Genomic DNA, 22761 nt, shown 5'->3' with positions numbered 1-22761 from the left:
ATGGCTCGACCAATCTTATATCAACCGATTTATCGACGAGGGAGTCCGGCAAATGAATAAGGTCGATATCCTTCTCTACGATAGAATATTCACCTTCTCGTGCGGCTTCTATTTTGTGCTCGTCGCCACATAAAAAATTAAGAAGATCGAGCGTTTGTTCGTACTTGTCTTTATTTCGGAATCCGGCTGTATTTGTTTTCTTGTTCACTGCCCCCTTTTTACTCGCACTCGTTGCTAAGTGCCCTGATGGTCGACCAATCAGTTTTATAGGAGTGGGCATTTTTATTTGCGATAAGCGACATTCGATGTCTGCTTCGTGAACTAGGGCTGTTGAAGAACATTCAATTTAACCAACATTTACTTCTTCGTTTGGTTCGAATTCCGTAAGGTCATTTAGCTTTAGGATTTTTACTTCATGCCCTTCGCTCCAAGAATGGCAAATGGTCTTCAAAATGTCCATCCTGTTGTCAAACCGAGGACCACATGCATTGCTCGCCAAATCGATTAATTGTTTTGCGAACGGAGTTATTTTTCTTCTCTTATCTTGAACGGAAACGGGCTTTTTCGATATTACAGTGTGTACTGACGGTACCGGGGAGTCTACAGTTTTTTGAATTTGTAATCCCGACTGGTTAAAAGATCGATGATTTTCCATTACGTATTGTCTCGTCCATCGTTGATTGCACAATTCTTCAGCGAATAGCGGCATACCAAAGTGTTTGCGAACAGCGAAGATATGACGACACGGTAGAAGAGAAGATGTCCAGACTTCGCAATGACATACCCGATCGCTCGCTTCAAGATTCGCTCGATTTGATTTTATGATGCATTTTTTTTCTGTTTCATCAATACATTCGTTTATTTGAATATATTTTACTTTTTCCAATTCACCGAGAACGGTAGGAAAAACAAATGGCATCAAATATCTTTTAAATTTGTATTCATCGGTCTCCGCGCTATAGGGTTCAACCGGAACTTTCAAAAAAGCTTTTGCCAATTTTGCATTTGCCTCGAAATTATGCGAGCGGAGCCAGCCGAAAAACTTGTTAATAAATTCCACCAATGAACTATTTTTTTGGACAACTTGTTTGATTTTTCCGTTCATGGACTCCAATCGTTTGTTGGTCATGTTTTTTAAATTTCCGTCGGTCATGCTATAAGCTGTCCAATCCTCCCGGATTTCGTGCCAGTTTTTTACAAAATAATTCAAAACTTGGTCTGGAGCTATTTCGCGAAACTGGGTGTACAGTTTATCATATTCGTCTTCTGATGAACTATACACCATTCGCTCCAGCAGTTTTAGACACTCGACTTTTTTAGTTCCAGCGATTTCGGTCGAGATAGCTCTTTTAAATGTTCTTAACGTGTGGAACCGACAAATGTAGACTGGAACACCCGAAAAAACTTCTTTCAATACATCGCGCTCCAGAAGATCTTTGTCTCCCATTATGCTCCGGATTCTGGAGCAAGCTTCGGTATTGGCATCCTTAAATGTTCGTAGAAACCACTCGAACGTTGGGCGATTTTCGTTGGCAAGCAATCCAACTCCAACGACTTCGGTGAGACCATTACCATCTTCTACTACGAGAAGCATCACCGTGAGACGTGTTTTGAGGAGCATATATGTGCCGTCGATAAATACTATGTCGGGCCACGCCGACATAGAATTTTTCATATCTTCGGTAATGAAAAACAAGCCCTTGAAATTCCTCTCTTCTTCCAACACTTTAACCGTTGCACCTGCCAAAAATTACAACTCGATAATAAGCTGTTCAGAATACATGAAGAAGATTTTATCGCTATAATTATAATAGTATACAAAGAGATGGCAAAATTATCAGATAGAAATTTTAATTTGAACTTACCATAGTCTTTTTCTAACAGCGCGACAGCTTTCGAAAGATTTTCGTCGTCCAAGCACTTAAGTTTTGCTCGTATGTTCGAAAAATCTTTCAGAGTTACATGTTTTTTTTTTCATCGATGACTTTGTTCTGCAACAATTTAAGATTACAGCCCATTTTTATAAATTTTTCAACCTCGGTGCGACTCCCTGGTGATAATCTTCGGTTTTCCGGAAGAGTATCGAAGAAGACCTATAGAAATATTAAATAAAATTACAAATTGTTTTTTTTCGAAAGAATACCGAAAACATCATGCTTGATTTTTTTTCTGATAACGCAATGATTGTAAATGGTTTTTGGAGAGTTATAAATATGCAATTTTCATTGGTAAAATTCAAAATATTTTGTTCATAAATAAATCCATTATTCAATAAAAAACAGAGCTCAAATATTTTTTCATGTGGCCGTGAAATCTCAAAAAGTATTTCGTCGATCAGCTTTAGATTTTTCAGGCTCATGTCTCACGAAGGATTTTTCGCGATATTCACGTTTAATGAGGAGACGGTGGTTTTACAGATAAATAAATTTATTTGTCCTTTAAAAACCTCATTTTTCTTCATGAAAAAGCTTTCGTTCCTGTTTTTATCTTCATATGCCAAATGAGCCTACACAATTTAAGCCAGTCGTCAGTAAAATATTTTTTGTGATTTCATAGTAATAAAAAAAACTAGCGGTTACGAATAATTGGCATTAGTCAACTTCAATCATTTTTTTCATATTTACCATTTATTGTTCAATTGAAAATAAAATATTATTTAAACTATAAGAATTCAACTCGATTTACCATTTCTTCCGGCATGACTTTAAAAAATAACAATGCTTTGAACTATTTTTTTTCTCCGACCTTGAGATCTTAAAAATTATTTTACCGAATCGCTCTTAATTGTTTAGACTCATGCCACTAATCAGAAACTAACGAAAGAATTAAACATTTTTTGCAATTTCCATGTTTACCGAGATGACAGTGGTATGACAGAAAAATCAATGTATTTGTCCTTCAAGAACTAGATCTCAGTTAATAATCTATGAATTACAGTATCTATCAATTTAATAATTCGGTCATGAACGTTTTATATCTATACCTTTGATGTTGGGTGATTTGAATGGTTGCAATTAATTGTTTTGATCTCCAACCATTGACGATCTTTTGTAGCCCGTACTGTCATTGAAAAAGGACATCCTTGTTTGTAGGTACTATATGGAAAAAAATGTTCATAAGTACAAACCACTTGTCAGAGATCAGTATGAGAGATTCTTTTACATTTCTTCTGTATGTTGAATATCTGCAAATCAGTTTTGTCGCAAATTTTTTATTTAAATTTTGGCGAGAATATTTAACCATAATTCGCACTACAATTTATATGCATAGTTATATTTAAATGATTAATTAAAAAAATGCAATTTAAATAATTTATTAGGGTACATGTTTTCACATGTATAGTTTAAACAATGTTTACCATTCAAAAATAATGCAGAAATCTTCGTGAGTCGTGATAGAAAAATACTGTGAGAGAAAGTCTCATGGAGAGGGGCTGACGAGTTAATATATTCGTTTATGTTAAACAATTTCTTCCCTATACTACAATTCCTTGATATATTTACCTGCTTTGCCGATAACCCTTCACATCTGTTCGGCAATTACGACCAAACTTGCAGCTATAGCTGATTTTTTTATACCTGATTAATTCTTGATTTTTTTCGTCAGGTTTAAGACGTTCGCTATTTCTCGTTGTTATTACCTGTCTCTGATCGTGTTCGTATTGTTGCAAGTATTTTTTTAATTCTTCAAAGCTTTCGAATTTCTTGCCCATTCTTTCCTCAGACAAATCCATTATTCAAGTGCACTACGAAAATAATATAATAAAAAATGTCGTACCAACAAACATGGACATATTTTTTACCAACATATATTAAAACGAATATATTTTAATATTGTACAAGTTATTTTAGAAAAATCGATTACAACTGTCTCAACTTTACATTTTGTCTCAATGTTGCATACGATATCAAGACTGGATTCACTAATCACGTAACATAATTATTGGCAAAAAATATGTTTTTAATGATAAATATTGCACAGAAAATTGTATTTTAAAAAGGGGTTGCCATAGAAAAACGCAAATATAATATCTTACCTTTATGACACGAACTGATGAGAAAACATTTCAATTAATTGAAACAAAAATCAATAATACTTATCAAATTGCTGGCACTAAATCAATATCGTATATGATGTTCGAAGACAATCCGAAATGTATAGCGACTGACTGACCATCCACCGAAACAACGAAACTAACCGTAGCGCATGGAGTGTTTTGTGTTGAGCGATACGCGCGAAGGAAAGAGACAGTTATATGTTTGTTTTGATTGCTGGTTCACGCACAGGACAAACTTTCTTACAGTCTCTAAAGAACTAGCCTCGATGTTGCATCGGTAGATAGCAATATAGCAGTAAAAAATAATAAAGAAGGTTATAATAAAAAAACCTTCACGATCATAACTTTAACACTTCCTTTCTTCATTTTATATGGAATTGCATTGACCATATGACCACACGTATTGTCGTAACGCGTATCTCATATATACCACGCAGTTTGTAAGAGTGTTCGCAGTTCTCTTTTTTTCGGATTATCCAGTTACACTCTTGATTTTAAAAGGTAAGTGAAGACAATATGAGTATATTTATTGACTGAACTTCGTAAAAATAAAGGATTAACGAATGAAATACAAGAAATCATGATTCTGGTGACGAACAAAGACGGACGAATAAATTCAATAACAAACTTTAAAAAAAGTAGCACCATTACGTGATATAACAACGATTATCGATAATAATATTCCTCAAAAGTTGATTACACATTGCTCAAAGGAATAAATATTTAAAAGGTCATTTCTCAATTCTTTTCTTATGCAAATCGAATTTGTCAATTTTTTAAAATTGTTAATTAGTTTTTTTCAAATTTTCTGATCTTTTTTGTATCTCAGTTTAAAAATTTTTGTAACAGCTGTAGTAGGTGGTGCACTATGGCGACCCCCACTCCTATCCCCACTCCTTTCCCCCACTAGGCCGAGCGGCCGGCGTTGTGGGCGAGAGGTTTGCGGGTGTGCGGAGGGGGGATGAGCGTGTCGCCATAGTGCACCATCGTTTTTTCAGGTATATATATATATTTTTATTTTATATTTCTGAAAAAATATAAAATAAAAAATCTCTCTCTCTATATTAATTTTATTTTTAAAAGGGATAAAAAAAAGCAGAAAATAAAAATAAAAAAATAAAAATTAAAAAAGAAAAAAATTAAAAATTAAAAATATATATCGAGAAACTTACCAGGGTGACGTGCCTCTCTCTCTCGCCCCGATCCAGACTCCACGGCGCTGGCTCGCACGCCACTGTTTTTTTCACGCGCGCACACACACACACACACACACTACTCCTCAGGGTCGTCAGGGGCTGCAGCAACGCCGACGAGCCCGTCTTCAGCCCCTTCGTCGTAGCCGCGATAGCCGTCCGGTAACTCGTCCACGAGAACACCCCCGAGCTCCCGGCCGTCCTCGTCAAACAGCTGGATGCTCAGGGGGTGGCGTGTAGGAGGGCCCACGGCCCTAGCCGTAAGAGGCCCCTCGCACAGCGCCTCCATCTCATGGGCCGGATAATGGAAGGCCTCTAAGTAGGCGACGCTGCGGAGGGAGCACTCTAGCACGAGCGCCGGTATCGCCTCTAATGCCGCTGACGGGTGGTACAGGCAGTTTAGCTCGTAAAACTCACTGTCACCATGATCCACCAGATGCACCTCGACAAAGTCACCGCTATCGCAGTACACGATCTCCCCACGGTACGCAATACGCGAGCCCCGCAATACCACCACACAGCACACACCCGGCGTTGCCTCCTCGCGTTGGAGGGGCCGGCCCAACCTCCTGTCTATAAATTCACTGTGCATTAAATTTACCACGTGGAGGTACAATTGTTCAAGAGCGTCGGTACGGATGTATAGGGACGCGACGCTCAAGAACCGTATGACGCGGCACGTAAATGAGTGGCACAAAAACTCATAATCCCGGTAGCGCGGATACACTTTTGGCGAAAAAATAAAAAAAAGAAAAAACTTGTAGAGGAGCAGTATATAAACGAGGCCGGGACGAGATACTCGCGCACGGTTCGGTTGAAGGACGTGTATGTTGAGTATGATTCCTATTCTGAAAAATGCAAATGTGGAATTATTGGTGAAAACTGTGACGTGACATTTTGCCCCACCACTCGTACGAAGTGTGTCGACCAGTGGACCGGGTTGACGGCCCATTTTCCACGACTTTTCGACTCGTCGGGTGTTGGTCGGAGCCGGACTCATTATTGCGTAATTATTGTATTAAGTTCGAAAAACCGCCTACATTACCGATTTGAGAGATTTTAGTTAATTTTAGCTACCTGTTACCTACGTGGCGGGAAGAGAGAGAATTCCGTTGTCTATTTTTGAGTTTAATCTGACGTTTATTTACAGAGAATTTCGTTGTCTATTTTTGGATTTAATCTGACGTTTATTTAAAGTAAAATTTCATTGTCGTTTTGGGATATTTGGTGTCGCCTCCGCGACTGGGTTTGCGAACCGTCTTTTATTGTGGCGATGCTTTGCTGTTGTTCGACCCGACCTCGTTCGCGAGAAACACCCTCCCACACCGTCTTCGAGTTACGAGCATCATTCTCGACCAGTGGACGGCTGAGAGGACACGCTGGCATAGGCCATTCGTTGAACGCCGCCCGTGCCTCTCCCGCTGCAGTAACCGAGAGTTACACCGTCCGCTACACCGTAAATTCGGATGCCACGGTCCGTGCGATACGGCGCCTCGTCAGGTGGGATTCGGGGGAGTTTTCTGGAGCCAAGGTGCTGTTTTGCCTGGTGGTTTATGTCGTGGGCCCACCATGACTTCTAGACGTCCGAAGTCATGAGGGAGGCCTCCCCTCGGTCCTTCAGAGCTGCCCGCCGGATCCCCAAGAGGAAAGGCACTCGAATCGCGGCAATTAAGTCGGGAGAAATGTTTCAAACGGACGAGAGAGGTGAGAGCAACAGGGAGGCAAATTACCGACGTGGCGCTTCTTAATTTGAATTCCCGCGAAAGCCTGAACTACGAGCCTATGCTCTGGCTCGCGCCTAGCGTGTGAGCGCTGCGGTTCGCGGGCCTAGTGGTGGGGATGGCGCCGAATATTGAGGACCACTCGTTCGCACAATTTGTCTTGTTCCGATCACCTCACCGGCGAGTCAGAAGTCCGAGTCTGCAGTCATCTAGGTCTCTTTTGTCTTTTCTTCGGGTGCGATGAGTGATCTCCTCGGTGAGCCCACTACTCTTTCTCCCCGGGTTCCTTGATAGAGTTGAGCGTATGGTTTCGGAATTTAGTTCCGGTTTTCTTTGAGTTTTGTTGCCTGGTGGCCTTTTCTTTGAGGGAGATCTGTGTGGCGAAGTAGCGAGCGAGATTGCGGCCGCTACTTCCCAATCTCCATTATTTTTCGTGTAGTTTATTGAGACGCTCAACTCTATCAGAGGATTCACTCTTAATCTGGTTCAATGCATTATTATCTGATTTCGAAGATGGTGTGAACGATTATTCGTTCGAGTTTTGATAAAGCGCTGAATATTGCGCGCAGTAAAGTTTGAGTTCGCTTTTGTCTCTCTCTCCCTGCACATGTCGAGAGCCCTAGCGAGCGCGCTAGCCGCGCGATGTTTTCGTTGTGTCTCTCTCTTTCTCATTGCCGCGTTCGGGATGTACGGCGGTTAGTCAAGGCATTATTTTTCAGTATTTTTCTCCCGTTTCTTTTATATTGCGCCTTCTTTCGTGCCTGCTATTGTATTATTTCTTGTCTCACGATCGACGTATTCTCTGTTACCTCTTTTGAAGTATTCTATTGTAAAATTGCGTTATACTCCGTCGTCGATCATAATTTCGCCTATCTTTTGTCTTTCGCGTTGCGTCCGTGCATTGCCCAAAATCGCGGGCTTCTATCTTTTGTGATTCCTGTCGCCGTGTGGTAGGTTAGCTCGCGGATGAATTATTGGGTAGTAAATTACCAGGTGTCGATTACCTTTTGCCTTTGCGCTACTTACGACACCCGCGTAATCTACCTGGAATTGTCTCACCGTGGTCACTTTGTTGCCTACCCTGCCTTAGTGACCAAGGCGTTACAATTTCCGTCATAGCAGTTACCTATTACCTATTGCCTATTGCCTGTAGTTACCTTGCGGACTCGGGTAGGTCGTTGGCGACGTTTAGTTACCTACTTGTAAACAGGGCCAACGCGATGGCGAATTAAAATTACCATTTTTTCCGAATTATTATCTTTTTCCGTTTAACTGGCGAATCTAAACTATCGTTTCCTGAAATATTATTTTGTTGAACATTAATTAGCGATCTCGTATTTTTCTCCTGTATAATTTGTTTTCCGCTAAAAATTGTGAATAAATGACGCATTCTGTTTCGAATTTTATATTTTGTTGTGGGCTATTTCTTTTGTGTTTCGTGACCACTACTTTGCCCCAAGGATCCCCCCCTCTACCTTTTGTATCTCAGATGAGCTGAGTAGTCGGACCGTCCTCGGTCACTCGTTCCCCTCGTGCACTCTAGACTTTAATTTTGCGTTGCGTTACCATCACGAGAATTGACGAAAATCAAGTCGATTAATTCGACGGTACTTGGTACCTGGCGCCCAGTTCATCCTCGTAGCCGGAGAGTAGCGCGAGGCGAGGTGAGTGAGCCGAGAAGGGACAGATCGTACCTTCCCGGGAAAATCTTGTTACAAAACATTCGATACGATAAGTCTACAATTGCTCAGTTTTGGATGCGATTAAGTATAATACCTGCCAACAACATGGAAAACTACAGAATTTCTGAATGTTATGTGCGCTATCTCATTTTAATGTAACATCATGACTTCTAACAACTTTTCACTCTAATACTATAGATTTGGATAATTGAAATACAGCAAAAATCTGCAAACTATAAAATTTATATACTGTGCCATTCATTTTACTTTTTGACTCTCACCGTAACATAAATATGAAGTGAAAAATTCATTACAAAAATCTTCAGTTGCTCATTTATGGATGGATTTGAAATTGTTGTCTTCCAAACTCATTGCGCAGATATATTGAATCGCAGCAGATACCTGCGAACTTTGAAATTTCTGTGGATAAGTATATGTGCTAAGTATCACCCCCTATCTTTGATTATAGGAATATGTAATGGAACTTTGTTCAGCAAGTTTTAAAGTGTTTCTTTTCAAATAGTATTGAAGTTTGTATTATTGCGGTATGGAGCGAACACCCTCAAACTTTCATATTTTTGTGTTGCAGCATGTCTGCCAGTCATTTAAATTTTTTACACAACCGTAACATGTAATCTCAAAAATTCATCACAAACGTCGTCAGCTTTTCTAAATTCCTAAATTTTCCGTTTCCTTTTCTACTCTGAATTTTTTATTCCTAAATTTTCCTTTTCCTTTTCTACTCTGAATTTTTTAATTTCTAAATTCATTTCTAAATTCTCCTGAAATTGTTTTTCTCCAAAACCAATGCAGGTACCTTAAACTTCTTTGAATTCCGTTGCTCTGTTGAAATAAGTACGCTCAGTTTATTTTGCTTCTTTGAGTTCTGACATGATAAATGTTTCCGGGTGCCTTTTTTCTGCAACTATCAAACTGTAGATAATTGGATCTCAGCGGCCACTTGCAAACTTTGGAAAGATATTTCATCGGGGGCACGTTTCAGATGAGACGAAAATGTATAGCTTCAGAATGCAAAAACGACATTTGAAAATGGCCTATTCTATTGGATTTGTTGAGTTGTGAATTTGATCTATCTTTCCTCTTTTCCTTTCTTTTTTCTAACGTTATAAGCCGAAAATCATATCTCGGTCCGCAACACGCATTGCTCCATGCTCTTGAGTTCCCAATGGACAAAACATAATAGAAGACAAGGGGAAAAATCACCAAAGTCCAAGAACAAACCTCTATCGAAATTTATACAGTGCAATTTTTACGAAAAATAGGTCTTTTTTTGTGGAAACCAAAGTTACAAGCCGAAAAACATATCTCGGCCTCCAACCCGCTATCGACCGTATTCTGTAGTTCCTAATTGACAAAACATATTAGAGTACGAAGAAAAAAATTGCCAAAGTCCACGGACAGACCTGTGACGAAATATTTTCAATACTATTTTGACGAAAAATAGGTCTTTTTTTTGTGAAAACCAACGTTATAAGCCGAAAATCATAAATAATTCATAGAAATTTAAACTAAAATCCTATAGTCTACTGAACATAAATAAGGAACTTTTGAGAAAAAAAACGTGATATCAAACCATAAACTTTCCCTAGGAAAAGAAAGGTTGGGACAAGTATATTGTTGGTCCCTCGTTTGCTGATAATTCCATCCATAAAAAAAACTTTGAAAAAAATTATTTTTAAAATTGTAAAAAAATTATTTTATAAAAAAAAAAACTGAACAATTCGAAAAAAATTTCACGAATCTTGAAAAAACATTATGTTAAAAAAAAATTAATCTGTATCTATTTTTAAAAGTGGCAAATGAATCAAATAACAAGTAAAAAATAAAAAACCGAAAAATCGCGCTTGAAATCATTTTGGAAACCGATGCCTCATTCTTCTTATTTAATTCGAACAGTTGAATCAATTTAAAAAATTTCCATCTAATTATGTGCAGCATTAAAATTTATTATATCAATTCGAGGCCAAGTATTTTCCAATAAATTGAAAAAAGCTACCATTTGAGTTACGTGCAACACTAAAATTTATGATATCAATCGACGGACAAGTAATTTATGAGTAACTCTAAATTTTGACATTATTAAATTGGTCTAAGAAGCTTTTAAATCCAAAAAAATCACATGCAAGCTAGCCATTGCTTACTCTACGGTGGCAGAGACTTATAAGAAAATCGATTCTTTTCAGACTTTCAGGAGCTGCTGATATTATTCACAATATTCGACGTCGATTGGATCGATACAAATTATGTTTAAATATGAGTTAAAAGTACTTGTCCGGCCCATTGTCACATCTTTCGCAGGTTTACTGCAAATTATGATTTGGTTTTTTGGTGAACAATGTACTAGTCAATTTGAAAACCTGCTCGTAAAACTTCAAGTTAAAATTATGTTGTAATTCGTTTTGCCACTTGTCCGTATTGCCATGCTCGTTTTACTCGTAGATTTGGGGTTACTTGGGATTCGTTGGGGTTATTTGGGGTTACTTGGGGTTACTTGGGGTTACTTGGGCTTAGTTGGGGTTACTTGGGGTTACTTGGGGTTAGTTGGAGTTACTTAGGGTTACTTGGGGTTATTTAGGGTTACTTGGGATTACTCTGGCGTTACTTTGGGTTAGTTGGGGTTAGTTGGCGTTACTTAGGATTACTTGGGGTTATTTGAGGTTATTTGGGGTTAGTTGGGGTTACTTGGGGTTAATCTGGGGTTACATAGGGTTACTTGGGGTTACTTGGGGTCATTTGGGGTTACTTGGGGTTATTTGGGGTTAGTTGGGGTTACTCGGGTTACTTGGGGTTACTCTGGGATTACTTGGAGTTACTTGGGGAACCCCAGAGTCACTTGTCCGTTTTGCCTGGGGATACTTGGGGAATTGTTAGAATAAGATAAAAAGAATGGAGCATTGTTTTATGAAAAATGTGCTTCCAATGACTTCTTAATGCATTCTTTTCTATTCATATCATCATACCCAGAGATGCAAAGTTGTTGCAGCACACATGTTGATGCACAAAATTTTCATCCGGAAATTGTCCGGATCCTGCCGGACAATTTCGTTTTTTTATGATTGATTTTTATTTGAATGAATAGTGATGGGCCGGTCTTTTAACTCATATTTAAACATAATTTGTATCGATCCAATCGACGTCGAATATTGTGAATAATATCAGCAGCTCCTGAAAGTCTGAAAAGAATCGATTTTCTTATAAGTCTCTGCCACCGTAGAGTAAGCAATGATTAGCTTGCATGTGATTTTTTTGTATTTAAAAGCTTCTTAGACCAATTTAATAATGTCAAAATTTAGAGTTACTCATAAATTACTTGTCCGTCGATTGATATCATAAATTTTAGTGTTGCACGTAACTCAAATGGTAACTTTTTTCAATTTATTAGAAAATACTTGGCCTCGAATTGATATAATAAATTTCAATGCTGCACATAATTAGATGGAATTTTTTTTTAATTGATTCAACTGTTCGAATCAAATAAGAAGAATGAGGCATCGGTTTCCAAAATGATTTCAAGCACGATTTTTCGGTTTTTTATTTTTTACTTGTTATTTGATTCATTTTCCACTTTTAAAAATAGATACAGATTAGTTTTTTTTTAACATAATGTTTTTTCAAGATTTGTGAAATTTTTTTCGAACTGTTCAGTATTTTTTTTTATAAAATAATTTTTTTACAATTTTTAAAAACAATTTTTTTCAAAGTTTTTTTTTATGGATGGTATTATCAGCAAACAAGGGACCAACAATGTACTTGTCCCAACCTTTTTTTTCCTAGGGGAAGTCTCTTTATGGCGGGCAATTCTTACTTTTGACAGACCACCGACCTCTCGCATGGGTCGATTCATTGAACGACCCAAATTCACGCGTACTCAGATGGAGAGAACGCTTGAAAGAATTCGATTACAAAATCGATTATAAACCGGGAAAGAAAAATACTAACGCGGACGCACTATCGCGCAACCCAATAACTCTCCCGATCAAGTTTAAATGGCGAATAAGTCAAACACCCACAGGTGGAGAAATATTAAGCTTAAACCCAGGCATCGCCAGAACACACTCTTCAACTTCAAATTCAGATAAAAAAAACGAATAAACTAAAAATTTCTCACTCTACATCGGAAAGAGATCAAAAAGGTCCTTCCATATTAAATTCTACCCCAGAGCTAACGGACTATAGTGATACGGAAATTCCGGGAGAAACGTACCTTAGTCAAAGTGGCAAAAGAACAGATAAAAGCTTAAATCAAACTCAGCGGTCTGATCAACCGACGGAGAAAACATCAAACTCAGAGCTCGAGGAAATAAATTCGTCCCAAACCACTAGTTCAGAACATCATACGAATTTACGAGAGCAACAAAAACAAAAGAAAACGAGTTCGTCCAAATCAAGCAGCACAGAATATCATACGATCTCACTTCTGTTACGTCGCGGGTTTGTGTCCACCAGAAACGGATAGACTAAGAGTTGACCAAATGGCGAATTAACCCAAGTAACGGTTTATTCGAGGTCCCTGTGTTTGGAAGGGGGTTTTCCCCTCCGGGATTGGAACCGCTTGCGCTGCCGATTTGCGTTGGCGATAGGGTTGGAAAAGGCGAAATAAATTAAATGGCGAAGTAGCGAGCACTTACCTTTTCCTCGTAGCGGTGAAGCGTTTAGGGTGTAAAGCGACTTACGGAGTGTCCGGGGGAGTCTCGATTTCGGAGGGTTCGGGAGTACGAACCCTGATTACTGTTGATGCCTCCGAAGAGACTGGTGATACAGCACGATACAATTTGGGCGTGCCCTCGATGTTCGGGCCCAAAAGACGCCCGTTTGGGTATTCTTTGCTGATTATGTAGACGTTGCAGATGAATGTTATCGTGGAAACTACTTTGATGCTCGGTTTCGATGTTCGTTCCAGATTTACGGATTCGAAATTCGCAATGTTTAATATGTTTAGAGTTCGGGATGAGTGAAAGTAAACAAATGCCACGATTTGTTGAAATGAAATGCACTTATTCCCTTTTATTAACACGAGGAATCGGTCGAGATTACAAAATGTCAATTGAACCGATTAAAATTGGATTACGATGAGTAAAATAATTTTTATAATTGATATTCGCGGCGAGTATCTGGGAAAAGAACTTCGTCGTTGTTACAAAACGAAACATGCGAATCTGAGCAACCAAGGTATCGAAGGTAGGTATCGTGGTGCGTATGCACTTGAAAAAGTCAGTGGAGTAAAACGGAAATTTTCGGGGCAAACACCCTCGAGAATTCCCGAGATGAGCCGAAAGCGCGAATTCTTGGGATGAGAACGTACACGTGTTTGAAATGTGAGTTATCGCGATTAATCCGAGTTTGGAATTTCGATTTCAATTTATTGAAACAAATCGCACTTGAAGGTTAAGTTGTCAAAAGAAAAGAACGTTCGAAAATCAAATTATTAAATTATCAGAGGAAGGCAACTTGAAATTTATTTGCTGATCGTTGAAATAGAATTTACTTGATAGTTAAATCGCAAATCATCACGACACGTCAAGGTCGAATCGTGAGTTACGGGAATAAAAGTAAATTTAAATTTGGATCGTTGAGATAAAAATCGTTCGAAAACTAACTTGTGAATTATTAGGATCTTGAAATTTAAATGTGAATCATCGAAATAAAAATCATTTGAAGATTAATTTGTAAATTATTCAAGTCATGAAATTTTTAATTTGAATTATTAAAATGAGAGTCGCTTGAGAAATTCACTTGTAAATTATTAAAATCGTGAAATTCTAAATTTGGATTGAAGAAGAAAAAAAATAAAATTACTCGAGCAATTAATTTGTATTTAAAAGCGATTTTGGGAATTAAGTTACTGAAATAAGTTCGCAGTGAAAATTGTCGAAAATGAAGACACTTGGAGGTTAAGTTGAATTGCCAAAAATAAAGATGACCTTGAATTTAATTTCGAATTTGTCGAGATAACTTCACTCACGAATTAAACTGGAAACTATTGAAATAACAACAATCTTGAAATCGGATTTGAGTTAGAATAAATTCTCTTGAAAATTATATCTTCAGCTGTTGAAATTAGAATTCGCTCGAAAATCAAACTTCCAATTGTCGAAATGAAAATTCACTCGATGATTAAACTTGTATTTAATGAGACACTCACTTTAAAGTTAACTTTTGAATTGACGAAATTAAATCCTGCTCAATAAATAAATTTCAATTTGCCAAAAGAAACACTTGAAAATAGTCGAAGTAAAACAATCCCAAATTTAGAATTCCGAATTATTGAAATAACGTAAACTTGAAGTTTAAATTTCGAATTAACGAAATAAACTCAAGATTGAAATTTCCAATTCGAATAATTGGAACAAGCTTCGAATTTGAATTTCGAATTATCGAAACAAATGCGAGCCTGTGAAGTTAAATTTGAATTGACGAACGAAACCTTGAAATTTTAAGTTTTAATTATTGAAATAAACTTACTCGGAAATTTAGTCGGGATTTGGCGAAATGAAACGAAGATGGAAATCTCGGACAACACACACTTCGAAACTTGTTAAAGTGAAAATGAAAATTTGCAAGTTGACGTGGAGCGACGGGCTTGAGAATTCTCGACACGAACAGCCCACAAATCACTGTTAATAATGATGGTCGCGACCACGATACGACGGTTGCTAAGATTCTACACATAAAAATACAAAAATAGAAAAACGAGGAAAATTTGAGCCAATACCGACCCTCAAACACTCTCGTTTTGTGGGTACACTCGCGAATTCTAACTATCGCCGGCACAAAAATGGTTAGAGAAATATTACTAACTCGTAAATAACCGGACAAGAGTATATTCGAAGAGGTGACCAAGTGAAACGGGCGAACGAGGATCGAAGACTAACTAACTCCTTGACACTTTTCGACTCCTCCGATTCGCGAATGGAGGGGGTCCAGGCATTATTCTTTCGCTAAGTGTCCCACGGTAACTGGAGCTATAGGGCCGACCATGCACGTAGACCGGATGCTAGCAGTGCGAAAAATATCAGTAGAAACTCCACGTGCGTCGCTCTAGACTAAACCGAGGCGAGCTCGGACGCCCGGATGGAGATAAGAGATTTGCGTCGCCTCTCGGCAGATGCTGGCTTCGCGTAATCAGAAACTATGGGAAAGTATTCGAGCAACTTTGACTTATACAGGTCGGCTCTCTCTCGCTACCGTGAGAAACTTAATTTTGGAACGGTCTTACGTTTTCGTTATCGCTACGAGACATTATTTTTATAGTCGGTTGTGGTTTTCTTAATTGATTATTAATATAACAAATATTTCTTAAAAATCCCCAAAAAAAAAATAAAAATTCATTTACGGGGTTGAACCCGAGGACGTAACACTTCCAAGACGGGAAGAAAAATTAAAAATAAATTCGTCTAAATCAAATAACTTAGAGCACCATACGAATTTATCAAAAAATTCTAAAACAGATTCGTCTAAATCAACAAATTCAAAGCATCACACGAATCTGTCTCCTAATCAAAATCAAAATCGCCAATCTCAAATTGACGATCCAGAAAGTCAAGAACTCTATCAAGAGACGCGGTAGCGGCTCGACGCCAAGTATTAAAAGGAAAAACTGCAGCGCAAAAGAAAAGCCAGCGCGAGCCCTGCCGCTACTCTTATATACGCGAATATGCCGGTTTTATGACGTCACAGAATTTTCAAACGGCTCTCACAAACAAACCATTTCGTCAAAGAACCTGAAAGCTGGTGACGAATTTTTTTCAATTTTTCCCTTTCAATTGGTCTTTGTTGCAAGTAAATCCGTCCAGTCGATCTTGAGATATATAACGTTAGTGATTTAAAATCCATCGTTTCGGGAACTTTAATTTCTTAGAGACAGACGAGCGTAAGTTTAGCATGTTTACATTTGGACTTACGTCCTTTGCGGGACTGGTATACATTTTTCGGCTCTCTTGTCACGCACTACGCAGAACGCGGCTACCCCCTCTCCTTGTGCGTCGCCGAGTGAGAGAGACAAAGAATGTGCGCAGAGCGGGGGCAATACCAGCTCCTGGTTTACACATGACATATGTATATATTTATATATTTTACTTATTAATATTAATCAATAATAAAATATTATTATAATAAATATTTTATTATAATTAATATATAATATAATACAATAATAATATAATAATAAAAATAAAAAAATATGATCGACGCCGCTGGATTTTTCGAGGATGTCTAGGGCGATAGCTCATGGGTTTTGGAGGACTAAGTTTAGGTATAGGTACATTCTATCGCGATATTCGATGTCTAGCTCGACGACCCCATAGTTTTTTATGTCCCGATATATTCCTCCATGGCTTTCGTTATCTAGGTATGTTTTTTCATGGTTTTCGCAGTCGAGGTCGACGGCTCCACAGTTTTTGATGTCCAGGTATGTTTCTCTCGGGTTTTCGTGGTCTAGGATAATTCCTCCATGGGTTTCGATGTCTAGGTATATTCCTCCATGGTTTTCAATGTCTAGACATGTTCCTTCATGGTTTTCGTGGTCTAGGTATATTCCTCCATGGTTTTCGATTTAAGGATATATTTCTCCATGGTTTTCGTGGTCTAGGTATATTCCTCCATGGTTTTCAATGTCTAGACATGTTCCTTCATGGTTTTCGTTGTCTAGGTAGATTCCTCCATGGTTTTCGATGTCTACGTGGACAGCTCCATACTGTTCATTTGCTAGGTATACTTCTCCTTGGCTTTCGTCGTCTAGGTATGTTTCTACATAGTTTATGTCGATCATATGTCCAGGTGTATTATTCCATGATTTTTTGATGTCTAGGTATATCCCTCTATGGTTTTCGTTTTTTTTTTCATTGTTTTCGTGGTCGAGGTCGACGGCTTCGTCGTTATCGATGTCTAGGTATGTTTCTCGATAGTTTTCAATGTCTAGGTATGTTCCTTCATGGTTTTCGTGGTCCAGGTATATTCCGCCATGGTTTTTGATGCTAAGTCAACAATTCCATAGTTTTTGATGTCTGGATATGTTTCTCCATGGTTTTCATGGTCTAGGTCGACGGCTCCATTGTTTTCGATGGCTACGTCGACAGCTCCATGGTTTTCGATGTCTAGAAATATTTCTCCATGGCTTTCGTCATCTTGGTATATTTTTTTATGCTCTTCGAGGTCTAGCTCAACGGCTCCGCAGTTTTCAATGTCCAGCTATGTTTTCCCATTGTTTTCGTGGACTAGATCGACGACTCCATAGTTTTCACTATCCCGGTCGATAGCTCCATAGTTTCCGATGTTGAGGTGAATTTGTCTATGTTTTCCGATATGAAGGTCAATGGCTCCATAGTTTCCGATGGTGCGGTAAGTTTTTCTAAGGATGTCTAGGTTGACGACCGCATGGTTTTCGATGTCTAGATTGACGACTGCATGGTTTTCCATATCTAGGTCGACGGCTCTATAGTTTTCGATGTCTAGGTTGGTGACTATGGAGTTTTCGACGTCTCGGTGAATGCCTTCATATTTTTCAATATATATTCGAAAATTTTATATTTCCCGATATTTAGGTAGACGGTGCGCAATGGTTTGCAATATATTTCCTCATAGTTATCGATATCTATATCGGCGATTCAACAGTCTACATTGACAAAGCAGGTTTTGACGTTATAGAAGACCATGAAAAAATATCACTGGACACAAATAACTATAAAGCTGTCGTCTTAGACACTGAATACCATGGAAACGTCTCTTTGGACATTGCAAACCATTGAGAGTATCCATGTCAACATAGAATCCATTGAAAGAGAAGAAGAAGAAGATAGTTTCATAAATCAATTTTCCAAAAAAACTAATGGAGCTTTCCAAAAAAAGAATAGAAAATTAAATTATTATCCCATTGTATAGGAATTTCCCACGCTTTCATTGAAAAATTCGATTTGCTGAATGGATAATCAAAATCGTCGCCATTATTGCTTGTAAAAGGTTTCAACTCACATGAACATAACCGCACAGTTTTCGTCCGTCTACATAGAAAAATTGGCTATGTTGATTGCTTTTGTCAAGTAGAGAAAAGCACTCAACTTAAAACAAATCGTTTTAAAAATTTTCGTTTAAGACGAGGAATATATTTCTTTTCTTGAGTAAATATTGTCACCCCTCTAAAAAATAAGTGAAATCAGGAAAAAAAATAATTGACAAAGTAAAAAAGGAACGCCAATTATTAAAAGGTCGCGACCGTAGTTTCCAATAATTTTCTATATTTACATTATCAATAAAACACTTCAAAATATGAAAAAAAATTAGATCGTTTTCTGAAGTTGACAAATACAGTGAATGAAATATATATGTATATGATACTATATAGTTGTCACGCCTCGCAAAAAGAAGTGAAATCAGTGAATATTAAAACTTCGAAAAGTAAAAAAGGCACGCCAAGTATTAAAAGGTCGTGACCGTAGTTTTAAATGATTTCTTATAATTGCATTGTCAATAAATAAATTTAAAAAAAAATTTAACTATGAAAAAATATGAGATCTATTGTAACATATACAGTGAATGAATTACGTTTCCTGTAGGAATTCAGAATTTTGAAAACAAAAAAAAATGAGATCATTTTCTAACGTAGCCAAGTACAGTGAATAAATTAAGGTTCTTGTGGAATTCATCCGTGTACACTTTTAGCCCTAATCCCTCACTTATTCAGAAAAATTTTCCAGCAAACGTCACAGAGAAACAAAGGTTTCTAGAATGATTCTGCAATTATTAAGAGATTATCATTTGTTTTTATGCTAGCTCGGGTTATAAACTTAAAACATTTTACACAATATAATACAAGAACCTTTTATAAAGAAAAGCACAAATACGCGTACAAGTGCATGCATTGTATCTATACGATGTACTGCACAAATTCATTTTCAACATTACACACAAGCTTGGCGTGCATGGTTTTCAAATGGAAGCTCGGCGAAGAAATGCCTCATCCGTCCTTATATTTGAAGCAAACTTGATGATCCTCTAATGTAATTGTTTTTTAATTTGCCATCCCTTTTCCATCCAACTATTTCATTGAGTAGTTCGACGTGAGATTCCGCGCTGTGTACATAAAGAAAAATATCCATTCTCGAATAGTTCGACTGATAAATTCATTACTCCAAATATTTCCTATTCAACGCGTTTTCTTTTCTCATATCAATTTTTACACAGCTTACTTCTTTGTTCATCCATTTCAGTACTTGTGTAATTCATCCAACCATGTGCCCATTTGGTAAAAAAATGAGTGTACGGACAAACGACTGAAAGTGACGCGTGGATAAATTAGAATGCGTATGGGCATGAAAGAATGGCCGTATCTATCCGTACAAGATTAAGGCATATGAAGGGATTGATTCATTTCATTTCTTTATCCGTTCGTTAATTGTTCAATTTTATCCATAAATTTCACCCATCTGTATTGTTTACCAAATCATTATATAACAGGGCCTCTCTTATTTTATTGGGGGATCGGTTTTTTTCAAAATCGTTCATACAATACTAATTAATTATTGTTTTCATAGTAAATTTGAACAATTGTCTCTTGCCAAGCTTCCATTTGAAAACCATGCACGCCAAGCTTGTGTGTAATGTTGAAAATGAATTTGTGCAGTACATCGTATAGATACAATGCATGCACTTGTACGCGTATTTGTGCTTTTCTTTATAAAAGGTTCTTGTATCATATTGTGTAAAATGTTTTAAGTTTATAACCCGAGCTAGCATAAAAACAGATGATAATCTCTTAATAATTGCAGAATCATTCTAGAAACCTTTGTTTCTTTGTGACGTTTGCTGGAAAATTTTTCTGAATAAGTGAGGGATTAGGGCTAAAAGTGTACACGGATGAATTCCACAAGAACCTTAATTCATTCACTGTACTTGGCTACGTTAGAAAATGATCTCATTTTTTTTTGTTTTCAAAATTCTGAATTCCTACAGGAAACGTAATTCATTCACTGTATATGTTACAATAGATCTCATATTTTTTCATAGTTAAAATTTTTTTTAAATTTATTTATTGACAATGCAAATATAAGAAATCATTTTAAATTCGATATACGACAAACACAGGCGAAAAATCTTAAGGAGCAAGAAAGATCGCGATAAACGACATAAAGCCTACAACACTTCAAAATCTCGGTCATCACGCTCCTCAAACGAACAGGAGGACAATACGGCTAAACCAGCCCCTCCAATTACAATAAATCATAGAACTCCTTCATCCTCAAACCAAGAATCAGATGAAGAACAAAACCAACCCTATATAACGCCTGAAAACTCACACTCTGAAAATTCCGACCCGGAAGACCAGATGGTAGTCCTATCGCCACATCATCCAAGCACACCCATACCTGGGCCTAACAATAAATCTGACGAAAATCCGCTCTACCTAACCCCTCGAACACCTCCGATCGACAAAAACCACATCTCAGCAAAGAAACCTAAACTAACACCAAGAGCTCCAGAAAAACGCACACCAAGAGAAGCAGAACTTACACCACCCCCTCCACAACGCGTGAAAAGGAAACTGCAAACCGCTAACGACTCTCCTATGGAAGAGAGCAATTTGGACCTAGAAAAGGAATTCCACATTAACGAATCACCTCCGGAACTTATTCGAACACCAGAGGAAACTAAATCTCCAACCCCTTCTCCACGTCAAAATAAAAATACAGACGCCGAGGAATCTATGGAGGTACCCTCCCAGAACGAAACTAACAACCAAGAAAATCCGGGCAGAAAAATAATTGAAACAATAATTAATGAAAAAAGCCCCGATTTCACACCCATCTCAAACAATACAACCCAAATAACAATTCCAGAAATATCTCAGAAACCAAGCGTAATTAGACCACCTCTGATAGCAACGCGCAAATCTTCAAGAGAACGCAAACCGAAACGTACTGCACAGAGATCGGACAGCACCTCCATGAGACGAGAGTACGTACACGACAGAAAAAACCAAAAGCACTAAATCACACACTTACATTGGCACACAATGCAACAAACTCGAACACAAAAACCCTTGCACCAAAACCAAATGTAAACAGTACTCTGAGAGAGAACAGAAATTTAATCTCAGACCAAATAAACTAAGTACCTTCGGAAAATGAAATCGCTTACGTCGAGGACAATTTAGGGCCCTCTTCAGGTGACGAAAGGCCATCAAACACACCAACACACATTCCAATTACACCGACTGTAAAAATCAATACGCAGCCGCAAATCGAGAATAGCCCAAACAATATTAAAATCGAAAGTGAAAACGAAAACGACAACACCGTTAATATTATAGAAACAAACGATAATCTGGAGATGACCAGAGACAACTACGTATGTTTCATATCAGCAGATGGAACCATGTCAAGCGAAATAAGGAAAAGACTGATTGAACTAGGTTTTCTCACTCTATCCCCCTCGAACAAATTGGAAATAGGCCAAGTACTAGTTTCAGGTACAAAGAGTAAAAAAACATTTGGTCTAGTCGTCCAAGAAAACGATACATCACCTCTCATTTTGGAAAATTTCACTAAATCTTTTCAAAATCTAAAAACAAAAATGGAAGAACTTAAAATAAGAACGGCAGCAATTTCTGAAAAAGAAGCAATTTCGACATCGCAACATGGTTCAAAATAAAAAATCTTATTCGCCAAATTTTCGCACATTCAAAAATTCAAATTAAAATTTGCAAAGACGAGATCATGACCCCACCTCAGGAGGACTGACTCAATATAATAAGAGAATTTCACGAAGCCCCAGCAGCAGGTCATAAAGGTGTAACTAAAACGTACAATCGAATTCGTCAAAAATATTTTTGGGACAACCTTAAAAAACAGGTAGAAGACTACATCAGGCAATGCGAAAGTTGCCAAAGAAGGAAACTGGTTCGAATAAAAACGAAACAACCTATGGTCATCACCGACACCCTTCTCAACATGTTTGACAAAATCGCAATGGATATAGTTGGACCGATAACACCGGTATCAAACCAAGGTCATCGTTTCATTCTCACCATTCAGGACAACCTCTCTAAATTCTCTTTCGCAATTCCACTCATGAGCGCGACTGCAAACGAAATCGCT

The 22761-nt window shown here is 37.8% G+C and overlaps 2 protein-coding genes across 2 annotated transcripts; one reads left to right on the top strand and one right to left on the bottom strand.

Annotated features, from left to right (window-relative positions):
* Positions 1-346: 346 nt before the first annotated feature.
* Positions 347-1675, bottom strand: LOC122406335 (uncharacterized). Its single transcript, XM_043411732.1, has one exon. It carries the CDS (start codon positions 1673-1675, stop codon positions 347-349), a length of 1329 nt encoding a protein of 442 aa, XP_043267667.1.
* Positions 1676-20990: 19315 nt separating this feature from the next.
* Positions 20991-21653, top strand: LOC122406334 (histone H3.v1-like). Its single transcript, XM_043411731.1, has one exon. The coding sequence runs from the start codon at positions 20991-20993 to the stop codon at positions 21651-21653; it is 663 nt and encodes a 220-aa protein (XP_043267666.1).
* The last annotated feature ends 1108 nt before the right edge of the window (positions 21654-22761 follow it).

This window comes from Venturia canescens, chromosome 2, assembly GCF_019457755.1.
Source record: "Venturia canescens isolate UGA chromosome 2, ASM1945775v1, whole genome shotgun sequence".
Lineage (NCBI taxonomy): Eukaryota > Metazoa > Arthropoda > Insecta > Hymenoptera > Ichneumonidae > Venturia > Venturia canescens.
Note: the sequence above shows the minus strand (reverse complement) of the source record. Positions and strands in the feature narration are given on the sequence as shown.

Bases quoted from the DNA above. Each gene is read 5' to 3' on its own strand.
- LOC122406335 (XM_043411732.1), bottom strand. From the start codon at position 1,675: ATGAAAAATTCTATGTCGGCGTGGCCCGACATAGTATTTATCGACGGC.
- LOC122406334 (XM_043411731.1), top strand. From the start codon at position 20,991: ATGGTAGTCCTATCGCCACATCATCCAAGCACACCCATACCTGGGCCT.